Genomic DNA, 26,649 nt, shown 5'->3' on the forward strand with positions numbered 1-26,649 from the left:
CTGGCAGTTACTATGTATGAAAACATACATTATTGAAACAGTCTTGTGCTTATCAAGAGCTTATGGGAACAAATTTGTTCAGTAGAAAATGTTTTTTACCAAGAATACATTTTGCACAGTTGTCATGTATGAAATTATTTTTTGTTCAAAATTTTAACTTACTAAACATTAAATAGTACTATATATGATTTATGGATAAGTTTTTCTTAAACAGGGTAAGAAGAGCACTAATATTTGCTATTTTTCCTCTATTTGCTCTCCTGCCATTCTTGTCTTTCTCTGTTTCACTTTTTCTCTCTATACTAATGGTTATCTCTAATCTTATTTGCATTCAAATTACCTCACCAGGTGGTACACCAATCAGAGGTAAGAATGCTGGTTACAGAAAATGTCTACTCATCCTCCTCTCCTCCTCACTGCTCCTTCTCCGCCATCACCTCTGCCACCTCAGTGTGTCCCCATTTCCAGCTCTCTGTCCTTTCCACTTGCTCGGAAACTTTCTCTGCCTTTACCACATAACCTTCCAGAACTCTGCATAGACGCAAACAAGAGCCAGCTAGTTGGAATGTTCTCAAATCAAATCACTGATAATAGTTTACTTTGACAGGTTACCAACTGATCTTCCAGCTGATAAACAGGCAGCAAGGGTCTAATAAAGAGTGAGCACTAAAATAAATAGAATACCATTTAGAAAGAAATACCATTTACAGTTAAGTCCAACAATCAATCTACAAAATGCTTCCTCAATAAATCTTCTGTTGGAAAATGATTTCATTAGGAGACCACGGAACATCAATTATGTCTACTAGCTAGCAAAACTGAAGTACTCATTTTGGTGACAAAATGTGAAACCGATGTTGCCTAACCCTATCTCACATTGTTATGAGCAGCTTTAAAAGACAAACTGCTGCTGCATTATAGTGGATCAAGACAAAGGTCACACCGTTAACAAATAATGAGATTTTAGGCTCTCTATGTTCACAAAATGTGTGTTTCATTGGTGTGACACTGGCACTCATGGCAGACAGTTCAGGCAGTGACTTGCAGTTATTATTTAAGCACTGTTATAGCTTCGTAGCAGATAATAATAATAATAATAATAATAAACTTTTTTTCTCAGAGGTCTGTGAAGGGGTGATGATACAGGATGACAGGTTGTAAAATAAGTTACTTTTCAATTCTTAGGTCAGTGTGAACACTTAAAGAGGTGGTATTATGCTCATTTTCAGGTTCTTAATTAGGGGTTGTACCAGAACAGGTTTACATGGTTTAATTTTCAAAAAACACCATATTTTTCTCATACTGCACATTGCTGCAGCTCCTCTTTTCACCCTGTGTGTTGGACGCTCCTCTCTTGAGCTACAGAGTTACTCGTATAAAATATTTGTTGGGAGTTGCACATGCGCAGTTCCCAGGTAAGGACTACTAGCCAATCAGAAGCGGAGAAGGGCGGGTCGTAAGAAACAAGGTAGTGTGATCCAAATCAAAGCCGCTTCAGACTGAGACCGTAACCTAGCAGATGGTATAAGTTACTCACAAGTCCACAACATCATTGTTCCACATCTTACCATAAACCACTACAAAAATCACCATATTTCAACTCAATTTTACATAAAAATTGGCCAAACAATTTGAACGTTTGCTCAGTAGCTCTCACATCAGGTGTAACGTTAGTATTATAGCTATAACTTTAGCTGTGTTAGCCAACGTTTATGACAACTCTGCACTCGAACAGTCTGTGAAGTTATATTGCCGCGTTTATTTTAAATATAATTCACAACCAATAAAGCATACTTACAGGTTGTGATTGTGAATTTCCAGGCCCGAACAGAGTCGGAGTTGCATCGTCTTTTAGGACTAAACGTTGAACTGTTGCCGGTGTTCTGACGATCTATGCTGCCTTGCCGAAAAATGCTACCAAATCGATAGACTCGACTCTACTCGGCCCTGCTCTGTTTTCCACACACAGCTGCAGCGATCCACACAGCTTTCTGTTTTTTAAGTTAAAACGTTTCAATATTACTCAGAATGTAAAGACAGATAAGCAGTATGAAAACCTTCCAGCTGTGTTTTCCTCTGCCGTTGTTGCTGCAGCGGTCTGTGTGACGGCGGGAGCAGAGGGCTCTGTGAGCGGGCGGCTGGCCGGCCTCACACGCTCCTCCCGCGGGTCACAGCAGGCTTCCCCCCGCAGCCACTTGCGGAGCTCCTCAACTCATTATTAAATATTCAAGCATATTTTTGTTCCGCCATCACTTCTCGTAAAACTGTCAATATTCGAAATCTACACAGCTGATTTCTCACCTCAAAACTTCTTAGAAGTGGATTTAGTGATGAAATTCCATACAAAAACTGTAAAATATACAACTTTCTGTTGCTGGCCTCTGTCTGGTGCAGCAATGATGATGCAGTGAATAGTGACGATTCTCTCTGACCAATCAGCAGTCTGTCATGTTTTCACGCTACATTTTAGTTTCCCACAGCTCGCTTGGAACCTCGACGGAGGTGATACGAAAAAAAGCACCTTGAAGCAGGTACAGGTCCAACATTTCTACAATGGAAACCCAAACAAAGGCGAGTCGAGCCAAAGGGCCTCCGCTCAGACTAGCTTGGTTTGAGGGCGTGCCTGACCCCGCTAGCCGCTTGGCAAGCTTTATGACGCATTTGCATTGTGACGTCACAAGTAAAGGAAGTGAAGGGCTGGACTACAAACCAGCTGTTTTCAGGCGGTTCAGAGCAGAGCTTTCTGTGGGAGATGGGAACTCCCTTTGGGCTGGACTTTGGGCTTTTTCACTTTGCAAACCTGTGACATGCACAAAAAAGAGATATAACTCAATAAAGGAGAGGGGAAAAGCCAAAAAGCAGAATACCACCTCTTTAAGGATGCTTTCACACCTATAGTTTATTTCAGTTGGTCCAGACAGAAAAGAAAGAAGACAAGGTTTGTTTTTAGTTCTCGTTCATGTGATGTTCATGGTTTCTTAGAAAGGAACCAAGTTGAGTAAACATGATGTCACATGCGTTGAATGGCTACTCATTTATTGGACAGCTTTGGCAAGTGTCATCCAGAATCATCAGCACATTATGGACCCATGACAGAAACTATACCGTACATAATAATGGGGAACTGCTAAAATACATGTAGTAGAACAAGTAGACATAATAACACAGCTCTGTATTAACTCACCTTAACGTATCAGGGAATAATCCCCAGGCTGACAATTATGTGTTACCATGGTGACCAAGTGTTCTTGGATAATTACATAGATCGCATACAGATTGCCTTGTTGACAGTGTCCATGATAAGGAAATGGACTAAATAGTAGCTTAGCACTTGAATTCCCTCTAAAGTCGCATTTAAGAGATACTTCAATCTCAGTACTGTCACACAGTTTATCTGCTTTGCTTTCTCCATAAAGGAAATGAACCTGAGTCACATTAGAAGCTTTTCAGGTGGTCCCAGTCCAGTTGTTTGACAGCTTTCAACCAGCCTAAACAAACCCCCCAAAAAAGCAAACTGCACCTAACAGATTAGGTGTGTAACCACCTAAACCAAACCAACTACATGCGTGAACAAAGCCTTACAGTCCATCAGCTTCTCTACGAAGGTTACTACCACAAGCAACATGGATATCCAAGTTGTTACATTACCATATATGGACATGATCTGGCTTGTTGCTAACATAAATAAAGCTCCTGTACATAGATCAAAAATACTGCATTGCATTCCTCTCTATCTAAATGTTAAGCTGACTACTGTCAGTTCTCTGAGATGTCACTGCACATGTAGTGCCAGTGAGCCAGGTCATAGAAGTGAGTCTATTAGCATTTTGGGAATGCGCAACTGCATAATTAGTAGTCTGTAAACTGCTTGTCACTAACATGTAAAGGTTTGACCTCTGCACGCTGTCTTTGGAAGCTGCAGAGAGAGGAAGCTCCATTCTTGAAGGCTCAACGTCTTGAAGGGCAGAGGAAGTTGCAGCAGCTTCTACCATTTTGTTGAGGACTTCATAGTCTTCATCTGTAAGAAGTCATACCTTCTCTGGCAGCACTGATTAGCCTTTTTCATGCCAAGAAGTTAGAGAGTTGACATCCATCAGCATCTGTTTGCAATTCACTGGAGAGAATTAAGCATTTTCTCTTAAAAGGCCTCTGCCTTTTAGGTGTGCTGAATATGCAGTGAGAGAGACAATCTCCTCTCCTCATACTCCTCTTCACCATCAGAAACATTGTGACGATTGGTGACTCTTAATGGGAGTAAGTTAAGCACTTTGAAAAAAGATACACAGCTCTTTCATTCTAATTTTGACATGATGTTTTGATATATGTGGGAAAAGGCTTACTTACATACTGTGTGAGTGAGAGGGAGAGTGTAGTTTAAGGACATACATCTCAGGCAGAATGTCCGTGCTGGCTGCATCCCAGATGAAGGTTGCTCTACCTCCATCTCTGGGCTCGCGGTCTGCACCAGGTCCACCAGGGATGTGGCCACACTCACATTATTTCAAAAGCTGATTTTTAATTTATTTTATCTTCAACTAATTCTTAACATTGTGTTATAAACCCATCCCATGTTACATTTCAGGAGTGTATTCTGAAATATGTACATTGTTAACATTTTCTTTTTCACATATATTACTGTCCACAGCAAAACTGCATGATGTATGTCACATTCACAGCCAATATATAATTAGATATAATAGCATAGTCAGTAAAAATACATTCATGTTTTATATCTCAAACCTAACATTTCTACTGACAACAGAATATTGAATGTTTGTATATGTGCTATGAAATTGTTATGGAGTGTTCTTGAAATTAATGGATGTAAATCATGGTGTCAGGTAAGTTACAGCTTGTGTTTTACCAGTTCTTTCCCCAAATTGAAATGAGAACTTAGGCATACATAAGAAGTACTCTGGGTTTTTAAAGCAGTGGAGGTTAGGGTTAGGAAAGGAAAGGTCTGGCAAATGGAAATGCAATAGAGCATAAGTGTTATACTAAAGGTTTTGGTCAAGCAGGGTTTTTAAGCTATTGCTGCTAATTTCAAAAGTATTTTTCTGCTTCGATCCAGGTGGTAATATCACAAAATCCCTTATAGCAAACCTCCCAGTGCTCATGTACAGTGCTCCAGATCATTGAAATGAAGGAATACGTCACCTGTTGCAAGAACTAGAAGCATTTAGAATATTGCTAGCCTTATTCTTAGCTTCTTCGGTCAGTGGAGAGCAGCTGCTTCACCTGGCTCTGAACTGCAACCTTGTTACTCACCACTTTAACACTGACTGTGTTAGAATGACACTGCAGCTGGTAATAAGCAAGTTGGACAGAAGTCCTGGGTCATCTTGAACAAGCCTAATAAATGGTCATTGCCTTTCCTACTTTCTTTACAGGCATGCTATTAAAATATTGCAGCATCAAATTTGGGTTCATTTAGGCAAGGATATGGACAGCAAAGTGTGTGTAGGACCAGTATTCCTGTTTCTAAATCAGATTCCTCTACCACACTGTGGCGCAGACCTGAACTGTGACATTTTGGCCTCCCTCCCCAGGAGCGCTTCAGATTGAGAACAGCGAGGAGTCGGACCAGGGCAAGTACGAGTGTGTGGCAGTCAACAGCGCAGGGACTCGCTACTCTGCTCCGGCTAACCTTTATGTTCGAGGTAAGCTCCCTCTTGACCCTGCACCCACTGTCATTCAGGTTGCTGTTTCCAACAGTAAGGTCCTCTCTTATTACCTCCTCTGCCTCCTGACTGCTAATAGGGAAACTGGTTCTCTGGATTCAACTGCAGTGAACGTCAAACCTGTTGATGCCTGTCCAGCCTCTGCTCTCATTTCTCCGCTTTTCTGCTCTCTCTATCTCCTTTTCTGTCTTGTCTTTCTCTCCTGTCTGGTGATTTATGTATTTTGCTCCAATGCCCTGTTGTTAGTTTGCTTGACCTGCCTAACCTCACAGTGACAAGGGGGATGTTTTGACTCATCAGTGGTGAAAGAGAGGTTGGCTGCAGTTCTGCCTCTTTGTTTTGGCAAGGTGGAGTTCTACGTGTGGGGTCTTTCCACACGTGTCCCATGTGGAAGAAGATGAGCATTCCCTGAAATTCCCCTAAAGCGTCTCAAGTCGTCTGGATGTGCTGCAACAAAAACCAGCACAGTGAAAGTAGGCCTTGGGGCTTTGCATAAGTAGGCCTTATCAACAAACAACTCAATTACCCATAACCAGTGTCAGGTTCTCAAGGGCAATTTTCAAAGCATGGGAGTGACTCATTACTGCTTAGTTTCCATTGAAATGCTCTTTGATGCAATTTTTCTTCTTCTACTTCTACTTGCTAAATACAAAATGTTCTTTTTTTTAACAGTTCTTTGTAAATCATGCCTATTGGCCCATGTCAAAAATCATATTAGATCACCTTGTCTTAACCCTAAAGCATGTGAACCCCCATACTTAGATAGTCAGAAGGCTTTATTTAAAGTATAGGTTTTGATTTTTTTCAGTTATTGGTCGCTATAATCATTCCTTCTGTCCATACTAGCCATGAATGGATACCGTCAAAGAGCAACAACTAATTTTAACCACAGGTAATATACTGCTTCAGCGGTCTGATTCAGTTAAAAGTCAAAAGTCAACATTGACTTATTTTATCTTGCGTAACATATTTTACTAACATCACATAGGTAACTACCATACTTACCTATCAGCCAGAGTGAGGAGTCGGCAGTCAATAATAGGTTTTTCAAAAACTGTGAATCACTGCAACCACAAGAGGTCCTTAAGAATACAGTCATAAATTTGAGTCCAGTAGTGTTGACAGATACACACACTTACCAAATGCATGATCCATTCTGTATTAATGTATATTGTCTGCTATGTAGCAGAAGGGAGTTACAAAACACAATTTCACTCTATAACTTGTTATATTGTGAGAAAAAAACCTACCTACCTATCCCCTCCAGTCTTACGTTATTCTTCCATCCATGAGGGAAATGATTCAGTATGAACCCTGTGTAGTCATTCTGACATGTTTTTTTCAGTGTTTCACATCCAGTGTAAAATTACAACAATAAGAATCTATGGCAAGCAAACCCATTTACACATTTTAATTAAACAAATAAAATGAGGCTGACTGACTCTTCCTGGTAAAGAGGCCTATGTGCGTGTGTGTCTAGGAAATACATATGTGCAAGCAGATGTACATTTTTATTTTCTCACCAACAGATGCATTTCTCAATAACAGGTAATGAAGTGCTCACACCTGGGATAAAATTGCCTTTGAGTACAAAAAAAAAAGTAGAATACACTTTCCAAGAATCTCTCAATAAATAAAAACAATAAATGAAGACATAGTTTTGAAGATATTTTGTTACTATAAAGTTCCACAGTTGTCTCAAATCTCCACTCCTCCACTAAACCAAACAGAACTGTAGTCAGCCAAGTCAGATTATTATCATTTATAATATCTTCTTCTCTTTTCAAGGTTCTGGTCTGTGTTGCTTTAACCCCCTAAACCTCTTTAGGTGTGTGGTTTCCATTTTCATCTCACAGTGTGGCAAACACTGCAACACGTGTGTGTCTTCTTTTTTGTTATGTTTGGTATATTCCTCTTCCTTTCCATGGATTTTCCATCCCTGTATTTGATGCCCCAGCCCACAATCCCTCTTCCACTCAGTCATATACACAGACTGTATATGTTGCTGTTCATCTCTCAAATGCTTATCCTTCTGTATACACGACTGCAACAGTTATGCTTTGGTTGCACCTCTTCTATTGTACATGTGAGAGAGTATTTCAAGCTTGTCTCTGTACTGTGTGTGAGAGGATGGTTTTGGTATTGGCACTAAAATTCTTTAAAAAAGGGGACTTCTAGAAAAATGTGCATGCTATTTAATCACCATACTCAAAACATAAATGTCTGGCTTGATTTTGAATAATGGAGGAATACTCAGAGAAAATTAGAATAAAAGTAGATCAAACATATTTAAAAAGTTTCATCAACATACAATACTATCTTGGTTAAAGTAGTTCGATGATTGAAGTCTATAAATATAGTCACTGCCCGATCACACATGAACAAGTGCCGGTGTTATCAGTTAGTGGATAAGTGGGCCAACAGGACAGTGTCCAAGCTTATCAGGTGTTCCTCCATAGAAAGGAATCTGTTTGTAGTTAGGACTGGGCCCATGGCAAAAGAAGTACACATTTTCAAGGTGAGTGTTTAACTAATCCAATCGGGGGCTATGTTTATGTGCTCATTGATTTCAGGGATCAGAGGCTGAGCTCACAAATGGGCAGAATAAATGTGGGCAGTAACACTGTCTGCTTTGTATGCTTAATGAAGTCTGGATGTCAGCTAACCTCGGCCTCCTCAGTGCGGTCTTAATGCTGGCTCTGAAGGGCTCAAACACTGCAGCAAAGTTATGGGCAGGGAGGTGCGTGTGTGTGTGTATGCGTGTGTAATTGCATGTCTGTGTCTGCTTCTGTGTGTGTATTTGTGTCGGTGCTGACTTGAAACACTGGAACAGTCAGAATTAGATTAGCTTTGATGATCTTACTATGTGTCTTATTCTGCTTATGTAAGACTGTATCCTTCATGGAATTTTGCTTTGGGTGTGTGATGAGTGTGCATTGCATTATGTGCCATATGATGTACATACTGTGTGTGTGTGTGTGTGTGTGTGTGTGTGTGTGCGTTTGTCACTGTGCTGCACAGGCTATTGTCCCTACTGTGATTTTCTCACTCGTTAATGGATAAGCAGATATTTGCCTGTTTTACTCTCTTTGTTTCTCCTTGTCTTCTTCCTCCTACTCCTTATTTTGCCCCTCTTGTTGTTTCTTTTTTCACCTTATCTTAAATCCCTCCATCATCATTGCACCCCGCCATCCAAAAATACAATCCAAATCTCACCACTCAGATCAACGGGAAGGTTGGTTTTTTCACTCTTTACCCTCCTAAAGACAAGGCCTGGCAGACAGGAGCCGTGCCGCGCTGGCATCTCGCTAGGCGCCTCAGGCCCGTCCCGGCCACTCTCTCAGGACCCCTAACCCACAGTGCTACCCCAACTGCACCCCCCACCCCCACCCTGCTGCTACAGTATATGTTGCCTTGTGCCACATGACAATTTTGTGAAGTGAGCATGAGAATCACAAATACATTTCCCCACCAGGAAAGGCTTACATGGAGGATGTGAAATGGCAGTGTAGGAAGTAGTAACTTTGTGAAGTGAAATTTCTTCTTTTTTTTTTGTTTTCAAAATAAAGAGTGACCAAACCCCAAACGTTTCCAAATAAGGGATGTCATTTCAGGTGTTCAAGGTTCTTGTGTAATTCCTCTTCATTTTCTACACAGGCAATAGGCCTTTCTCAATACAAACTAGAACAAGTTTAAAATTGATGATCTTGGGAGTTTGAACTTGTCAAGTGGAACAAATAAGCGTAGACAATTAATGTTTCATTTATTAATGAACAAAAACAGCATTATTTCTGATATAACCAGGAGCCAAACATCCACACAGGCACAACAGGGTAGTAGAACATTAAATGCTCTATAAGAGTATGAACTTTGCCCTCAGACAAACAAATGTAGAAGTGACAAATTTTAGATTTCAACTGAGAGACCAAAGGTAATCTTCCAAAAGGAATTAAATATTATGATTAAAACTCTATGGAGACATGTGTCACCAGTAAATTACCAAAGGGCTACTGAGATTAGACTGTTCTCACTGGAATGACCACAGATGCTGATTAGCTGGTCCTCACATCCACAAAAGCATTGCAAATTTTCAAGTAGACATTATTTTTGTCAAATCCATCAAATATTTCAAATCTAACTGTTTAATTCATCACTTGAAAAAATGTCGCTAGTTGATGCAAAATGCATGGAGGGATGCTTGAATACCCCAAGTCAATTCCCAAAGTATCCCAGATACAATATGCAAAACAGCAGCAACAGGATTTGGACTGTTCTTGGATACATATACAGTATGTGTTATATACGTTCAAAAGTTTGGGGTCACATAGAAAATTCCTTGTTTTCAAAAGAAAAGCACAGTTTTTGTCCAATAAAATCACATCAGATTGATCAGAAAGACAGTGTAGACTTTGTTCATGTTGAAAATGACTATTGTTGCTGCAAACAACTGATTAGTAATGGAATATCTATCTATCTACCATGATTGCAAAAGGGTTTTCTAAAGATCAATTGGCATTTTAAAATGGTAAACTTGGATTAGCAAACACAACTTGCCATTGGATCACAAGGCTGATGGTTGTTGATAATGGGCCTCTATGCGCCTCTGTAGAGTCGTTAACAACATTAACAATATCTACACTGTAGTTCTGGTCAAAAATTTTATTGGACAAAAAATGTGCTTAGTGGAAAAATATCAAAACACTATTTATTAACATTATATTGCATTACATTTACTCATTTTATCAAAAGCGACTTACATTTGAGGAACAGCATACAAGCGTCAACAGAGCATCATTCCAGAACAAGATCTACAACTGACAATAAATACTAAGGGCAGCAATAAATACTTAAGTTAATAGCACGTATGGCATCAATGGTATAAATAAGGTGCACAAGCGAACAACTATGAAAACAACCACCAAACAACATGCTTCTGCTTCACCAAAATGAACATCAGTGTCACACTGGGTTAAATTAAATTTATTTTTGTAGCTTTTCTGTCAGAATTTGCCGTCTTTATCTTCATGCAGTCAATACGTATTAATATTAATGAGGGGCATTTTACTGACCATTTATAGGCAACTATAGGTGTTTCAAGAGTCGAACAAGGAGCTCGCTCACATACACCACATTTCAAGTTGATTGTGATTTATAAAAGGAAATTGGCGTAGGGCCTACGTGCGCACTATATTATAAATTAGAATATTTTTGCGTGTCGCACTTCCTGTGTTTTGTACGTACGCAACCTTTAGTAGTCTTTTCTACTTACAGTTTTATAAAAGAAACCCTGAACACAGATTAAGAAAGGCCTAATGTTAGCTCTCCAGCTATTCCTGCACTTCCGTGACTGGGCATGGAACTCTCCTGGTTGAATCATAAGTACAAGATAAACGTTAATTAGTTTAAAACTTTTCAGTTTCTGGGTAAATTTTGGATGAATTCTATATTCTAAACAATGTGTGGCATTTTGTTCCCAACTGGGACAATGAAGCGTTCAGACCAAGGTTATTATAGTTTTTATTTTTATTTCATTTTGACGTTTTGTCTTCAAGTTCAGTTTTGTTTTAATTAGTTTTTAACACGAGTTTGCTGGTTTAGTTTAGTTTTAATTTTTTGAAAATGCTTAGTTTTGGTTTAGTTTTTATTAGTTTTAGTGTTAGTTTTAGTCTTTGTCGCTGCAGGATACCAAGCTCAGTTCAGTTTAGTTCAGTCCAGTTTAGTTTTTTCACCAAACATTAAAATACAAGTACAATCATTAGAAATAATGCAGATTTGTGGGACACCTTTTTTAAGCTATCTGAAGCTTGTACACAGGGGCCCAAACACTAAGCAAATATTTGAAGTACTAACACATTGTCTAAATAAATACTACAAATAAATGAAGCACATGCAATCTACAGTATAATTTCTAACCTACATACAGAAAACCCTAAGAGTTAAAGCACCCTAATCCTACTACCCAGTGGCCCCAAGAAATTCATTACATCAGTCTCTAGCTCTATCATTCTTGGTTAAATAGGTGAAATACAATAAATTGAGGTGATATACAATTGATGGACAGCTAAGAAATTGGAAGATAGTGGAGGCCCCCCTTGGAGCCACAAACAACAGGTCCCTAGCACTAGTAATAATAAAATCTAAACTTTTATTAATCAAAAAATAGGTATTAAAACAATGTGAAGCACAAAGAGACAGGTTGGCTGAGATATCAATGAGCCCATAAAACACACTAGCTGACATGCAGTAAACAACGGCTTTTCACTGAGTGAAGTGCAGTACACCACACAGTATGTCAACTAGAATGAACTTTGAGTGTGCTGAACCCAGCGAAAATCGTGTTGTGTCTGAAAGTGCCTTTAGAGCCCTCTGCCATGCCAAACTAAAAAACATTTGATTGCTTCTTAGAAACAAAGATGAAATAATTAAACTGATTTCCATAACATACATTTATAGCATCACTAAATAATAAGGACTACCTGTGTTTCTATGTTGAAGAACCTTCATTGTTGTATCGAGGACTGATTTAGCCTGCTTCCTTTAAGTCGTCCACTTGATTTGATCAGCAGTTTCCCTAGTGGGAGAAACAATTGCACAATAAGAGCGTTGTAGGTTTTTAAAAAGGTTTCATCCCTGAAAATTTTCACCATTACATGTACAGTCATGCATAGATTGCTTAGGGATGGTTACTCTTTAATAAAACTTTAGCCTAATTTGGAAGAAAGCTTTATTACTTGCCCAAACAAAACAGAGATTATAATGAAGTGTCCAATTTGTACTGTTGTCACACACCTCACACTTGGTGAATGAACATAGATTACATAATTTGTGCTCGCAACCTAATCTGAGTTCAGAGTTTGTGCTCACTTCACAAAATTTTGCTACTGTGTCAGTCCCATGAGGTCCCCTCCAGCATGCTGATCATGTTTTTATTGTTATGGCAAATTCAAAGGCATGCCTCGTCCCAGCTGTCATATGCTGTCTGACCATTACATCAGCTCACACTGCTTTTACCATGCTGTCCTCTTATCTGTGTCTGCTAGAAAACTAGACGCTCCAAGAGAGCAAAATAGCCTATAGACAAAATAGACATGTTTACAGCTTTTTCTAAGACTCGTACTGCTGAATCATTAACAGGAGAACACGTAGGAGCTTAGAAATTGAGGGGGAGTGAAATACTACTGGTGAGAATTGCAGCCCTAGCTGAAGTGTTACTGTTTGATATGTAGCAGACTTGTGGTGCAGCTTGTTGGTTGTCTTTTATGCTACAGAAACAGTGTTTTTGTTCTTGTTTCTTTGTGGCTTTATGTCTGAGGTCAGAGAATACATAGAGAGATGCTGCATGAAGGTCAAAGCACTAAGGTGCTTTGAATCTAAGACTAGGTGCATTTAAAATCACATTTCCTCATAATTTCCATTTTGACTGATGTTTTGGCCAGCACTGGATGTTACATACAACAAACCTGTAAATCAGCACAGATCCCACTTCTGCTTTCCATGTTGAGTTGCTAAGCAAAAGGCACCTTGTGCTTTGCTGTGCTCCAAGCGCCTCATCGCTTTGTAAGACACAAAGATAATTAATTCATTTCAAATTTATTTATTTTAACATATTGACAACTTTTCAAGAAGTGTAAGAGCTGAAATAGAAAAAACAACAAATTAGGTGATACATTTGTATGATGGCAAACCAGCAATTACAATTATTGATTTAGGTTTAATTTTTGGATGAAACCGTGTAGATTATCAGGTGATTCATTCATTTAAATTATCTAAGTTCAACTGTAAGGCAACTTACGTAGCCTAGAGTGAAGTTGCATTATCTTGCTCCATTTGCCCAAATGTTTACTCATTTAACTGACGCTTTTGTCCAAAGCGACTTACAATTGCTATATATGTCAGAGGTTGCATACTTCTGGAGCAACTAGGGGTTAAGTTTCTTGCTCAGGGACACATTGGTGGAAGTGGCCATCGCCACCCCACTCACCACATCAGAGAAAGTCATTCTGGTTGTTACAAAACTGAAATGCTCATTCAAGTTGGACTTGAATAGGGAGTGAATAAGGAAGGTTATTGAAATGGTCATGGTTTCTGAAGTAGTTTGTTTTGTCAACATAAAGTAACATCATACATTCTAAATGCCATAGAGAGGAATTTAACATATTTTTGTAGCTTCCCTAACATGCTGAAAGCATTAGGTCGGCCAACAATGTTTTGGAGGATGACTCAAGTTCTGAGCTGTGGGCTGTGTGGTTTTTCCCAGCACAGTGGAACTTGTAGGGCATGTGCATTTGGGGATTTTTAAAGGCAAACAATTTTACAACTCAAAGTCTTACAATCACACTAAACTGAACTGGTAAAAGAAGGGTGCACTGTCCTTTCAAGTTACATTTTTGACATTACACCAAATCTTTTTTTTAAAGGAAATTTTAATGTACAGTTCCAAGTTTGAAGTACTGACTTGTTACTATGGAATTAAAGAAAAATGATTAGATTCACATTAGGTTTGAAGCTGGGATGTCATCAGCCCAGCTGAAGACAAAATCAGTTTCTGCTTGACATGTCATTCACAACATTTTTCAATTAATTAATGTGCTTAATTCCTGTCTATGAATCCTGCGGTAAGCATGATGCTACCTCTTCACCTGCGCTGCTGCATGACTTCCCTGGCAGTGCATACAGATGTTTGCTTCCCCACCCATCTTAGGTTCTCCTACCTTCCCCAGCATTTTCTTTATTAGGACCCAAATCTTATTCACTCCCCCCCGTCTCCTTTCTCAGGCATGCCAATAAAGATTTGAATTTTTCTGCATTCTAACTATCAGCTGCTCCATATGTACATATGTTACAAATGTCATCATGACAACTGAGTGACAAATTCAGTCTAACCTGGCATCAGCACCTCAGTTGTCCATCCATCTGACCATTGTCCAGACAGTAGCACTAATAATATCACTTTTAACTTCTGACTCAATAACCTTTTGTCCTCACATCGTGACCATCTTCCATTCGCATCGGGTAACTTCATGGCTTCTAGTTGACTAATGTAAGAACATGTTGATTCCCTCAGTGCTGGCCAGCACCTTGACACCATCCAGCATCAGAACATAGAACTGTTTCTAATTATCAACAAGCAAGCATATCAGTGTTACCTGACTTGAATCGAACTGAAGGTCTCATATTCACCTAGCATGTGCACATCAATCAATTATATATATAAAAATAGACACTGTCTATTTTATGATGTCAGTGCCTAAAAGTCTATCAAAGGCCACAGTGGGACAATATTTTTTAAATACATTTGGGTTAACCGCCCCAAAACCTTGCACTGCAGTTACCAATCAGCATAAGTCTCAGGGCTTTGTGATTCCCCAGTGGGAGCTGGATGATGAGGCTATAGGGAGAAGAATGTCAAGTCGAGTCAATTTTACTTATATAGCCCAATATTACAAGTTACTAATTTGCATGAGCAACATCCTTCTCCCTCTGAGATTTGCCACCTTAACATGGTAAAAGGTTTTTAACATTGTTGTATTCTTCCTTTAGGGTTGGGAGTGTCCCTTCCCCAAATGAAGGAGTTCAAATATCAGGGAGTGTGGGTAATATGGATACAAGATCGGCAGGTGGATTGGTTTGGCATAAACACTTGTGTCGGCATTGTACTGGACTGTCACTGGAAAAGAATGAGCTGAGCCTTTCAGATTACCAGTAATTGAAAGTTGTAAATACACATTTTAATTTGTTTGCGTAGCTGTACAAACATGCTAATTTGCAAACTTTAAAAATGTAAAATGGCATTACATTTGATAAAAGCTGCATAATGACAAATGACTGAATGAATAATTTAGAAGGAATCTAAATTTCTGATTGAAAATTGACTAACAAAACTAAATCTTTTCATGCTATTTTAGACTTTGTGTAATAAAATGAGGAAACATATTGGCACTGCTTTTATCTGGCACCTTTAAATAACCACTTCTATGTTGTCCTTACATTTTTGCTGTAGTCCTGTGAGGATGAATAGTATGTGAAGGCTACAAACCACAGACCTTATATTGCATTCATATTGTAAAACTGAAATGTTTGCTAAAGGTTCACTAGTTTCAATCCAATATTCAGATTCATTACTTTGGAAAAACATTGCCGATGTAACTGCTGGCCAGCTGAGGCTAATACATCCTATTTTAGTTCTCTACCTACCCCACTTTGCTATGGTAAGGACAGGTAATACAAACAGGTAATTTCAATGTTATGATATCTATCAGTAAGCTCTCTGGTGTATTACTGACTCTAGTGTTTCAGGCCACCTGTGAGTGTTGGAAGATCAATGGGGAAATTAGACGTCAAGGCTTGGCTTTTGCGGTGCACCCGCTGAAACTTCCACCATTAGATCGTTCTCCCATATACTGCCATGCAATAAAAGCTGGACATGAGAGATCAAGTTTCCCTAATAATGTTAGGGCCAAAACCACCATAAACCAAACATAAAAAAACTAATCTGTGACCTGCAACAACACCGATTAGTCTCAAAGCTAATAATAATAGATGATAATGTATGACTATAACTTGTGGAAGTGCAATTCTGGACTGAGGATGGTTTGCCATGAAATCCGGTACGTTTCTCTGTAAGCAGTGGCCAAAAAACTGCATTCTATCCTCCACTACAGTAATATTTAGCCCATGCATGTACTCCAAAACCCACCCAAAGCTGTCAGTGTTCAGCCAAATATACTTTACACACTACTAGTGCGACTTCCCAGTTATCAGCTCTATTATCATTACCTCTCACAATACATCAGATTTTTCTACACTGAGAAACAGATCCAATTTGTCACCTTGTTCTTCCCCCTCTGTTGTTAAACAAAGACGAAACCCGTGGAAAAGCCTCTGATCCACAGTGTAAGCCCCTAACACCCATACCCAATGTTACTTTCTGCTTGAGCACTTAGGCTCAGTGTATGAATGTGTGTGAATTATGAATGCAGAAGTAGTGTAAAAGCGCTTTAAGTGGTCGAAAAGACTAGAAAGGTGCTATACGGAGCATTTATATTTACGTCACCATGCATCACTCCAGGATAACCAAAAATGGGCAAAGAGGCGGGCCGTGGGTGGAGGTGAGCTGACGTGTTGCTGAAACCACTCTCACCTAGCTCGACGTGACAGAGTTATCTCATGCTAAGGAGTTAATACTATATTTTACATAATGGTAGTTACAAGTCGTTTATTTGGCTGTCACCTAATTATATGTTAACGTTACTTGTAATAAACGTAATAAGCTAGCAGTAGAGTCCTTAGTTACATGATGGAATATATCTTGTAAAACGTTGCTATCACCTTAATTAATTCCCCACACCACTATTTTGAGTAACGTTAGTGCTGTTAGATTATTGTCTGGAATAGGATACTTGTGAGAGAAAGGTGCTTTTTATATTTGTCACAAGATTTTAGTGATCAATTCTAGTTGAGGATCTGATGTCTCCATGTCTGCTACTCAAAACTTAAACTGTACTTAATGTTACTAGGATTTAAAGATTGCCTCCTTTGTTCCATTTTCTCCCACGTATGTGACATAATAGTGCTGTCAACATTAAAACACTGTTTTGAGTTAATTAGCTGATTAGAGAGCTCTTCTCCAGTTGACATTTCTGTATTATTTACAATACAGAAATGTATTTAGGCTATTCTAAAATTTTTATACATTTTGAGATACTGGAGTTTTTATTTCCATGAACATCAAAAATTCACTTTTTGAATTAAATTACATTAGAAAATTAACTCCTCCAAAATGATCTATTTTTAAAGACTCATTTGTATTGTTAATTTATATTTTTCATCACCTGAAGCATTTATTACACATTTTCCCCTCAGAGTCACACTGTGAATCAGATGTCCCACCTGGTGCCAGAGAGCTGCAGAGACTTGGGAAGCCTCGTCGTTGTGCTGTTAGCGTGGAGTGACGTGGAAAGGCTTTCTCTCTTTCTGTTTACTTTGAGTTTTAAATATTGTCCATATTTGAGTTATAGAGCCATTTAAAAAAAGATATGGTTTATAGTTCACATTGTAATAAATTCTATACATATATTGGCACTCCCTGTATTTACTACTTACTGAAAAGCTAATAGTATACTTCAGATAAAACATGAAACGTTAAAGCTGAACTCTTGCTAAAGAACATCACTCTAGTATAAGTTGAAAATACTCCCAACCCTTCGTGTCCATCGTGTTCAGGTGCAGCTACTTCTAATAGTATCTAACTGAACAGTGACTCTGTTACAGGACGTAGCTAAAATCTTACATTGCCCGTTTGTAAAGTTTACCGTTAACATAACGTGAGCTAACGTATCTGGCTAATTAGCATAATGAGCTAAGCTAACAAGCTATATCCCGACAGCGATACCTGTTAAATATTGTTAACACATAAATAAAATTCCGGAAATTTCCCTCACCAACAGGAACACGGATTTCCTGGAAGTTCTTTCTCCAATAAACCGCACAGTCTGCCATTATTCATCCAGTATCTGCATATAGAAATGTCCAAACGGCCCAAATTTCCAAAACTTTCTGTTGCTAGCCTCTATCTGGCCCGCCCAATGATGATGCAGTGAACAGTGACGATTCTCTCTGACCAATCAGTAGTCTGCCATGTTTTCACGTCACATTTTAGTATAGCCTCAGCTCGCATGGAATCTCGATGGAGGTGAAAAAAAGTACCTGGAAGCAGGTACAGGTACAACTTTTCCACAATGGAAAACCAAACAAAGGCGAGTCGAGCTGGTACTATGCAGTGGAAAAGGGGCTTTAAAGCATTTTTATTAACTTTAATTGTACCTGTTCTTTTACATTCCTCTGTGCTGCTGTGTCAACCTGAATTTTAATTCTATTAATAAAGGTATCGCCGTGTCTGTGTAGGATCTTGCCCGCTTCTTCCCACCGTCCAAAGCGTGCAGACTAGGTTTATTGGCAATTCTAAATTGTCATTAGTTGTGAGTGTGAGTGGTGGTTTGTATTTATGTGTGCCCTGTGATGGACTGGCGACCTGTCCAGGGTGTACTCCGCCTTTCGCCTGATGTCAACTGGAATTGGCTCCAGCCCCCCCACGACCCTGTACACAGGATAAGCGGTTGACGATGAGTCAGTGAGTGAGTAATAAAGGTATATCTTAATTTATCTTATCATTTAAGGACTGTAAAATGAGGTCAGATTACTCTGTGTGACTGAGTCACAGGCATAGACATTGAAAGTGTTACCAAAATCACAACTGAAATCAGTTATAATGAAGAGTATTGATGTATTGCTGCCTAAAAATTGGCTTTAAACTGAGTTAATAGTAGAAAAACACATCAACCTCTCATGAAGTGGTCTAAAACAGACTTTAGGGACAGTAAAACTCCACCAGGCCGATGCTGATGTTATTTGGGCTAATCCGCTCTCACCAGTTCACGCACACTGGTGCACAGTCCAAGCCATGCCATTCAAATATGAAGTCTGCCCACTGGTCCAGTGAAACACCCAAACCCTCCCAACCCCACCCCCCACACCTCCTCCTCTGTGTCCTCTCACACTACCTTTCTTTACTTTCTTTACAGTTCGTCGTGTGCCTCCCCGTTTCTCCATCCCCCCAACCAATCATGAGGTGATGCCCGGTGGCAGCGTCAACCTGACCTGCGTTGCGGTTGGTGCTCCCATGCCTTATGTCAAGTGGATTAGTGGCGAAGTGGAGCTGACTCGGGAGGAGGAGATGCCTATTGGCCGCAACGTCCTGGAGCTCACTAACATCCGGCAGTCCACCAACTACACCTGTGTGGCCATATCCTCCCTGGGCATGATTGAGACCACAGCCCAGATCACTGTCAAAGGTCAGAAACACTGGGTGTGTCTCGGTAGATGTGATCTCACATAGGACAGTGGAGGACGTGGAAGCAGAAAACATTTGAATAATGTCTAAATAATACATTTGTTTACAGGAGAAATTAATATATGCAGCTGAATGCTAACATTTACTATTGTATATGTTATATATAGAAAATATATAATTTGCTGTAGATGCTTTTGTGGTTGTTTTGAGATACTTTTGACAATGGGAACAGTATGTATGACAAAGAAAATCTCTGACAAGCTTTTTTTTTTTTGACAGATACAATGTGCACTAACTGCAATTTCTGCCAAATCATCTGTGTACTTTCAAGCAATACTGCAATAATCAATACAACATTTTTATATTAAGTAGGCTTTCTATTTTCAAACTCCTTGCAGAAGGATGACCCAGTAGAATCATTCCTCAGTAGTGGTGCTTTATTAGCCTTGGCATAGGTGGGGCCAGCAGCAGTTGCTGAGGAGGGAAGGGTTATATGAACTGGTGCCTGGATGCTGCACTGTTGGTGTTTTGGAGAATGGATAAAGCTGCTAGTTAACCATGACAAGTAGGTGCACAATAGAAAGGTGATGGCCTTTTTCATTGGTTATTTTCATAATGGCCGGATTGTTTTAGTGATTCTGTCAAAGTCAAAGTTTTTCAAAGACATTTTAAACGTTTTAAACATTTAAACGTACTTTGCAAGTTCCGACCTGTTTTCCAACAATGATCCATCTTAGAGGTTAAGAGCTTTTCTGAAGAGCATTTCTACAAAAGTGCTTTCATTATACACATATTTCCCAAATCAGCAGACATTAGCAGTCTACAGTACTGAAGATGATGCTGAATACATTTTAAATAATTAGTCAGCTGTGTTACATATTAATTTACATACATCACAAAACTGAAGTGTTGTAAACGATAAAGATAGATTTTAACTTGGGGTAGTTCAGTATAAATACAATGCTTAATTAGCACTACAGCTTTCAGCTTGCTGCTCTTCATGTTACTGCACGGAAGTCTCTTTAATAAAGTACACTCGATTGATTGATTTAGCTGCTGCTCCAGGAATGCGTTTCTCTTAAACTCACACTAATCCTAAAATGAAGCACTTCCTATGAATTTCATGACTATGCAGGTAACCAACATACACACTATAAATAAAATGAAAAGAGAAGATGAAAATATCCCATCAGGGAATATTTATTTCAGCCACAACAGATGAAGATTTTAGGCGTCAGGGGAGGGAGTGGAAGATGATGACAGAAACTGACAGATGATCAGATAGTGAATTCATTTGTGCCTGTTTGTCAGTTTTGTTTTATTTTCTTATTTTCTAATTTGAATATTATCACCCATTTTACATCAAGCATCACTTTTGATGTTTTGATTTTTGAAGCCTGGTCTCCAGTGTCATAGTCCTGCATGTTGTACATGCAACAATCCATCCTGGTCTCTTCCCAACAGCTTAATACTTAAGGAGGAATAAAAAACTAATTTATTTGCACAAATCAATAAATCATGCTCTTAAATTAATGCATGCACACAGATTACTTTTTTGTTTTAGAAATTTCAGTTTAGAAAAACAAGCCATGTCAAACACAATGATAATTGGCAAAATCCAACCATCCAAAATCAAAATAAAAACTGCATTTGGATTAAATTGTTACTGTTTAAATTGAATTGTATTAATTTAAACGCTCAGTGTAGGGAGGAGCACCTAGAGTGGTAGCAGCTGGCTTGAAGCTGTGTTGTGCTGTTGAGGTGCATACAATTATTGAATTAGTTTATTGTGATATTAATAATTATATATATACAAACCACATGTCAACACTAATTTAAGTCTTCCATATCCCCCCCAAAAGATATTTAGAAAATAAAGTTAGCAAAATAAAGGTTTCATGGGCCTTTCAGACACACAACAGCACCACTGCGCTATGAAACTCATCATTTCCCATGGCTTGCGCCTCGCCATTGTCAGTTTGTTGCTAAGACAAGCAATGCGCAGCGCACCATTTTGTTAGCTGAATGCATGGTCAAAGTTCACATTCATTGCGCTTTGGCACTGAACCCAGTGGCCAGCGCAGCACAAATGTGTCCCTTCTGGGGGTGGCGATGGGCCAGTGGATAAGACACATGCCTTTGATGTGAGAGACCCGGTTTCAATTCCTTCTGTGACCCATCCACCATTGTGTCCCTGAGCAAGACACTTGCAGAGAAGGGCAGGTCAGCGAAAGGCCAGTAATAGCCATTCAGAAGGAGAGAAAGGCGGGTCAGCGAAAAAACGGTAAACAGCTTCGATTCAGCTGTAGGCTACATGTTGCCCACCAGGTTGGCAATTTGGACTGGAGCAAGAGTTTCAGAGTGGTGAGTTATTAATCTGTAACAAAAGTATCTTTCATCCATAAAGTTTTAACTGAGCTCTGTCTCTACATCACAGTAACAACTTCATGTCCACTGACTGCCTGGAGGGTAGCTAGTGTTTGGAAGGGAGAGGAGAGCTGTGTGCTGCAGCTCAGTGTTTTCCACCGCTGTTTTTGAGGGCGTGTCGGACTAGTCACTCCGCGAGCATTGTGATGTCACCAGAAAGGGAAGTAAAGGCTGGACTACAAACGAGCTGTTTTCAGGCAGTTCAGAGCAGAGTTTTCTGTGGGAGATGGGAACTCCCTTTGGGGTGGACTTTGGGCTTTTTCACTTTGCAAACCTATTACATGCACAAAAAAGATATTTAACTCAATAAAGGAGAGGGGAAAAGCCAAAAACCATAATGCCACCTCTTTAAGAGTAAGATGTTCAGAGTTAATATTTATACGATTACACATACAGGTTTGATTTAGTTACACTGTTTTTGTTTTTACACTGTTTTGACACCAACTCCTTATCAACTGAGAGTCAACTATAATGGATCTGACTCTATCAGAGTAGAATTACCTATACATTTACTCAAATTCCTCTAACACCAAAAATGTAACTCTTTTCAATTTGCTGTGTTGTGTTGTATATCTTTTTGTGCATGTAATAGGTTTGCAAAGTGAAGCCCACCCCAAAGGGAGTTCCCATCTCCCATAGAAAACACTGCTCTGAACTGCCTGAAAACAGCTCGATTGTAGTCTTTATCATTGTAACCTATCTGCATCACTATGTAACACATAGTTATAATGCTCTCCTAGCTGCTAGTCAGGCACACCCTTAAACACCTCTGGAAAAACACCAATTAAAGCAATTTAAACCTATTCTGGTACCTAAAACACCTAAACAAAATTATGAACCTGAAAATGACCATAATATGACCTCTTTAACTCATTTATTTGTTCCATGACACCTGGTCGGGCTCCATATGAAATGAATAGATCGTTTTTTTATATCTTTAAAAAACAACAATAGGCTCTGCTGGTGGGCTGCATTAAATATAAGCGCTTCTGATAATCTCTAGCTCTTGTTAGGTAGACTACAGACATGCACCCATCGCTTGGAAACATAATACATGTGCTCAGCCTGCTGGCCCTGTGCTGATCCGGAGAGGGCAGAGACAGGCTCCTGAAAGATAATTACTGTTAGACTGGTGTTGAAGAGTTCCATGTACTCTGAGCTGGGTGTTCCTCCTGCCAGACCTTCATGTCAGAGAGGTGGAAAAAAGAAGACTGCAGAGACTTGTTTGTCTGACTCTCTCGTCTGTCTTTACTTTCTAACAGCCCTGCCCAAGCAGCCCACTTCCCTCATTGTGACAGAAACCACGGCCACTAGTGTCACCTTGACCTGGGATTCTGGCAACCCAGAACCGGTGTCCTACTATGTGATCCAGTATCGCAGCAAACTGTCTGACAACGGCTTCCAGGAAGTAGATGGAGTAGCTACAACACGATACAGTATCGGCGGCCTTAGCCCCTTCTCTGAATATGACTTTCGTGTCATGGCTGTCAACAATGTCGGCCGTGGGCCCCCCAGCAGTAACGTGGACACCCGTACAAGCGAGCAGGCACCGTCATCACCTCCTCTTCATGTCCAGGCACGCATGCTAAGCTCCAGCACCATGCTTGTCCAGTGGGAACCTCCAGAGGAACCCAATGGCCAAATCCAGGGATACCGGGTCTACTACAGCTCCAAGCATGACGCCCCACTCAGTGCCTGGCAGAAGCACAACACAGATGACAGCCAGCTCACCACCATCTCAGGTCTCACCCCAGATATCACTTACAGCCTGAGGGTGCTAGGCTTCACCTCTGTGGGAGACGGGCCTCCCTCTGATGTTCTGCAGATCAAGACCCAGCAGGGAGGTGAGAATGCGCTCGCTGTTTCTGCAAAGCAATGGCATAAGATAAATCTGAAGTTTTCACAGTCGCATTGCATTTTAAGGTGTATGCTACAAGGTGGGAGTCATCTGGATTATTCTGTGGCAGCAAGAGTACTGCTGGACAGTGATGGAAGAATTACTCAGATCAAAAAAAAGTAGCAGACCCATACTGAAAATAGTCCCTTACACGTAAAGGTGCTGTATTCACAGTGTTATGTAAAGCTGCATTAATAGATCTCTTTGGTCTTTGGTTGCAGTGGAACAAGCTGTAAATACAACACTGACATATTATCACCTTGTAAAGTGTTATGGCAAAAGTGTAAGCAAAGATTTGTCTATTTACACATCCAGCAGACACAGAGCAGCAGGTACACTAACTGTAAAAACAGAATACAGAGGGTAAATGCCTCTGGTGCAGGGACAATTAGAAAAATTAACACCAACAAACCCAGCAGTGTGACATAATCCACAGCCAACAGTCATCTTCACTGTACCATGTAGCACCTCTAAACCACACCTCCATGACTTCCTAATTATTGTGCAATTAGAGAGCGCCAATCGTCAAGCTGCTTGTTTTAAATGTATGTGTTTCTGTGTAATAGACCCATGCTAGAACTGGGTTGCATGGCTTGGTAGCAGCAGAAGTGTGTTAGATAAATATAGTTCCCCTGTGTTACACAACCATCATTTTGAAATTGCAGAAAAACTGAGCTGTAATGTGAAACATCAGTCTGTCAAATATTTACCAGCTAAACACAACTGTGTGTGTGTGTGTGTGTGTGTGTGTGTGTGTGCGCGTGTGTGTGTGTGTGTTTGTGTAATATGAAGTTCTCACACACTTTATCAAATGGACAAAGTGTCTTCCTGCACAAAAGGGAATAAACATGGTATTGCATTCACAGAGAGCCTGTTTTTGTGTGTTCTCATCTTACTGTGCTTGGCTGGAAGAAACCTGACATCACAGCAGGGCTGCAATAGTAGATAATGCCACCCAAATTCAGCTGACCCATGTTATTTATTTGTGGGATAGAGTTCATCACCCTTCCAGACAGACATAAATCATTTTGCCTTAAATGCATATTACAGTGTCTAGTAACTAGTATCAGACTGAGAAGGATAGGTCCTTCTACCCATTGTTTTATCAGAGCATCACTGTGATTAATGTAAAATTTCCCCAAGTCATGCCATCTATTATGTGGCTGTCCACTATCATATCATCAAGAGCAGTTGGGCTGTTGACTGAGCTCAGGCAAAAAATCACTAAAAAACAGAAACAATGCAACAGAACAAAGTTCCATCCTCACTGATCTTGAAACTTTAGAATGACTCTCTAGTTTAAATAGGCAAAATCAAATTAGTGATGGACTAATACCAACAACTGATCTGATGCCAGTGCTCCTTTTAAATGTAAAATCTATATATGTAACTGCGTGAAACGGACTGGGACCATTATTCTATGTCTAAGGGTGCTTTCACACCTGTAGTTCAGTTCATTTGGTCTGGACCAAGTGAAAAAAATTATACACTGTATGTATGTATGTACACTGCATTTTCGTCCTGGTCTGGTTCATGTTCACACTGCAGTTTTACAAACGAACCAAGATAAGTATTATTATTATTATCCTATAGTACACTGTGGTATCGCTGTCACAAATGTTTTATGGACTTAATAAGCTGACAAGGTAAACAGAGTACTACTGGCCCTCCTTTTTTTTAACAGCTTTTGTCCTATTAATCAGCCGTTAGAAGATGGTTTTATTAGTGGTTTAACTTTGGAAATAATGCTCAGATCACATCTTTGCTATCATGAAATCCTGTGGTTGCTTTGTTTGCCTTCACATCACCATTCAATTCAATTCAATTCAATTCAATTTTATTTATATAGCACAAAATCACAACAACAGTTATCTCACAGCGCTTTTCATAAAAGAGCAGGTCTAGACCGTACTCTATGATGTTATTTACAGAAGCCCAACAGTTCCCACCAAGAGCAGCACTAGGTGACAGAGGCAAGGAAAAACTTCCTTTTAAGAGGCAGAAACCTCGAGCAGAACCATGGCTCAGGGTGGGCGGCCATCTGCCTCGACCGGTTGGGGGTGAAGGAAGAAGGGAACAGAGAGAGAGAGAGAGAGAGAGAGGGGGGAGGCAGCCTACACAATATACACACACAGAGGTACAGACAGTAAAGGTGATGTTGCTATAGACTAAATGGAAAAATGGTATAGATATGTATAGTAGTGTTAATGATAACAATAGTAATGTTAATGATAATAATAACAATAATAACAATAGGACTAGTAACAATAGTTGTTGTAGCAGAGGGTGTTGAGCAGGAACACGGGGGCAGCAGGTGACCTGTAGCCACAGATCCAGACTCCACAGCTCCAGAGCCAGAAACACCTGCAGGAAGTGATAGAAGGAGAGAGGAGAGGGACGAGAAAGCACAAGACTACCGGAAAGGGGAGAAGTTGTGTTAGTAACATGCAATAATGGGATGAGGTTGCATACAGAGGGAAAGAAAGTAGAGGAGAGAGGAGCTCAGTGCATCATGGGAAATCCCCCGGCAGTCTAGGCCTATAGCAGCATAACTAAGGGATGGTTCAGGACTCACCTGAGCCAGCCCTAACTATAAGCTTTATCAAAGAGGAAAGTCTTAAGCCTACTCTTAAATGTGGAGATGGTGTCTGCCTCCTGAACCCAAACTGGAACCTGGTTCCACAGGAGAGGAGCTTGATAGCTGAACGCTCTGGCTCCTAGTCTACTTTTGGAGACTCTAGGAGCCACAAGTAACCCTGCATTCTGGGAGCGCAGTGCTCTGGTGGGGTAGTAAG

General features: G+C 39.9%; 1 protein-coding gene across 1 annotated transcript in view; it reads left to right on the top strand.

Annotated features, from left to right (window-relative positions):
- Positions 1-26,649, top strand: part of ptprfa (protein tyrosine phosphatase receptor type Fa) — a 223,700-nt gene that overhangs the window by 112,724 nt on the left and 84,327 nt on the right. The window contains exons 6-8 of the mRNA XM_046050075.1: positions 5,550-5,660; positions 19,262-19,531; positions 23,220-23,818. Of these exons, the coding sequence (XP_045906031.1) occupies positions 5,550-5,660; positions 19,262-19,531; positions 23,220-23,818 (980 nt within the window). The remainder of the gene's footprint in view (positions 1-5,549; positions 5,661-19,261; positions 19,532-23,219; positions 23,819-26,649) is intronic.

This window comes from Micropterus dolomieu, linkage group LG05 (genome assembly GCF_021292245.1).
Source record: "Micropterus dolomieu isolate WLL.071019.BEF.003 ecotype Adirondacks linkage group LG05, ASM2129224v1, whole genome shotgun sequence".
NCBI lineage: Eukaryota > Metazoa > Chordata > Actinopteri > Centrarchiformes > Centrarchidae > Micropterus > Micropterus dolomieu.